The 2,846-nt window shown below is 36.0% G+C and overlaps 1 protein-coding gene across 1 annotated transcript; it reads right to left on the bottom strand.

Moving 5' to 3' along the window:
- Positions 1-209: 209 nt before the first annotated feature.
- Positions 210-2,154, bottom strand: LOC122590311 (B3 domain-containing transcription factor VRN1-like). The gene is made up of 5 exons (XM_043762631.1): positions 2,109-2,154; positions 1,819-1,928; positions 846-1,167; positions 660-748; positions 210-540 (listed from the first exon to the last, which is right to left on the bottom strand). Exons 2-5 carry the CDS (start codon positions 1,897-1,899, stop codon positions 298-300), a joined length of 735 nt encoding a protein of 244 aa, XP_043618566.1. The 5' UTR covers positions 1,900-1,928; positions 2,109-2,154; the 3' UTR covers positions 210-297.
- Positions 2,155-2,846: the final 692 nt, after the last annotated feature.

Raw genomic sequence — 2,846 nt, forward strand, 5'->3', positions numbered from 1 at the left:
ATGGTCACAAAGAAGCCAACAGGAGGCTTCATTAGTCTCCTGCTATCAACTGAAGAATACTTTTGGCATTTCAAATAGCTTACTTCCAATGCTACAACGCACAACAAGTATTAAGTAGAGACTACACCATGTATTACTAGGGTCTTTACTCATATACAGTTATACCAACGAGTTCAGTTTTTTAATTTGTAAGAACTAAACCTGTACGTTTGTAGTTTGTACCTCATGTAGAAAGTCATCATATGTATGAGCTGTTCCCATGGGAATTTATCACAACTTGTGTAGTATTCAGCATCACTAATACTCCCTGCAAAAAGCCACATCCATGAGATAGAACTCTGGCTTTATATCAATCATCTTAAAACAGCAAACATCTCCAACTATTAGACAGTTCTCTGCTGAAAACTTGCTCCACCCTTCATTGAACCGAATTCTTTCCCCATATTTATCCACCTTCACATCCCACGTCCGATCTTGATGCTGAAGCTTAGCCATTCCTCTATATTCTTTCACACCATCATAAAACACTTGTGGCATGGGCTACATAAACCACATTTTATCACATTTTCAACCATAACCGGGACTTTCTACATTAGGTAACAGGATGAGGAAATAGACTTTTAAAAAAGGTAAAGTGAGTCTAAAGAGGAAGTACTCACGAGATATCCCCGTGTCATATATCTTTGTTGTACCCTTACTTCAAATGACAATTTACTAATTTCTTCACCCAAAACTGTCTTCTGTTCGGCTACACGCCAATAAAATTGCAACAAATTAAACAATGACATTCAAACATTTATGCAATCGCATACTATTAAGTAGAAACATGTCCATGACAAATTTACCAGTTCCAGTTGGTTCCTTCACTTGAACGTGTATCGGTTGCTTTTCACTCTTGCTATCTTCTTCCAGATCAATCTCCTTTAGACAACCATTTTTCCCGGATATACTAACAAAGAAATTTGATCCGCCGTTATGATAAAAGATCAGGAAATCACCGAACTCCAGTGAATTATCTTTCACAAATTTCTCCCACCCGTCTTGCAAATATACATCATCATCAACCTTCTTCATATTCACTTCCCATGACTTTCCTGATGAAGTCATAAGAATAGCCTTCAATGGTAAAGAAACCTTAAAAAGCTTGAGAAATGCCGGAGGTATCCTCTGTAATAAATCATAAACAAAAGAACTTTTTTCAAAAACTTGGTCTAAAAGACGATATAAATCATGGCAGTCGCTTATTAATCAAAAGTGATCATGGCAGTCGCTAATTAATCAAAAGCTAACACATAGGCACGTGAACAAAAGTACTACTGGATACATAATATTTAAGGGTGCGTTTAGTTGGGGAAAACACCCCTTGTTTTCCATTTTTGTTTTCTAAGAAAACATGGAAAACATAAAACACGTTCAAATCATAGTTTTCCAAAAATGTTTTCCATGAAAACAGAAAACACTGTTTTCCACTTTCTAAATTTTGAATACTTCAAATTGTTTTCCATTTTCTAGTTTTGAACGCGTTTTCAAAATTTTCATTAGTTTTATAGAGATGAAAAACTTCTTTCATTTTCTAAAAAATTAGAAATGCAAAACTAGAAAACATTTTCCACAACTAAACGCGCTCTAAAAATTGTAATTCAGAAGCACGATAAAATCGTTCTAAGTTGGCTACATACAATATACTTTAGCCTAAAGTTGAATACACTTATCCATGAAATATACTATCTATATACCATAATAATTAATTTGTATGTATTGATCAAATCATGTAAAGCTGTTAAACTGCAGCAACCAAATAAATAAAAGAGAATTAACCATTTGAGTATCGGTATGATGAGGCAGAAAGATCTTGAAAAACTGACGACATTCTTCTGAGTTCATCATGCTTAACGCCATTTCATATACTCCCTCATGTATTCAAAACCCTAATAAAATATAAATAAACGATAAATTGAATACGAAATTATAAATGCAACTGAAATTTTGTTTATGAGTAATTGAATTGCATTTAAAAATAACAAAATCATTTAATTAAACAACCTGCAGCAGGTGTATATATATATATATACACACTATATAAATCCCTATACGTATATAGAATTCACCTGATCGGAATGACTGCAGTGTAGTACGTCGATAAATGCGGTTTTGATTTTTGAACACAAAGGAGTATATGTAAAATGAGTGCGGATTTTATAACTTCTGGTTTTGCCATACTTTTTTTTGCTTTTAGCCCTACACTTTACACAAACTTTATTTAACGCCCCTGTCTTTTACTTTTTTTTCGAACATTCGGTCGATATACGACATCGGAGAAACTTCACCGTATAATAGTGAAGCCTTGCACGTACCCTAGACAACGAGATGTTGACCATGAGCCGTTACAAGTATTTAGAGAGAAAAACCTCAAGATCTTGTCATCCTTAAGGATCGAACTCAAGACCTTAAGTAAAACCGGAAGTGTCTCTAATCATAAATGTATGAAACAACAAGACTCGATAACTTGAAAACACAAAAGTTTTTTTTTTTTTTATACATATGCCCCACTGCGCCGCAGTGAGGTCGAGTACTCCCACTGCGCCGCAGTGGGAAACCTCGGACCAAAACTGGAAGAACCCCACTGCGCCGCAGTGGGTTTGACACACTCCCATTGCGCCGCAGTGGGAGGAAAGGAAAGTCTGGCCGTGGGATTCCACTGCGTCGCAGTGGACAAAACCTCCTCCACTGCGCCGCAGTGGCCCATAGTTCAGCAACATAAAAAATGTACTCACTTGAGATTTAACCAAAACCTTCAAACCACAAACAAAATTATAAGCAAGTTATGTCCACTGCGACGCAGTGGC

Source organism: Erigeron canadensis, chromosome 2 (genome assembly GCF_010389155.1).
Source record: "Erigeron canadensis isolate Cc75 chromosome 2, C_canadensis_v1, whole genome shotgun sequence".
Classification (NCBI taxonomy): Eukaryota; Viridiplantae; Streptophyta; class Magnoliopsida; order Asterales; family Asteraceae; genus Erigeron; species Erigeron canadensis.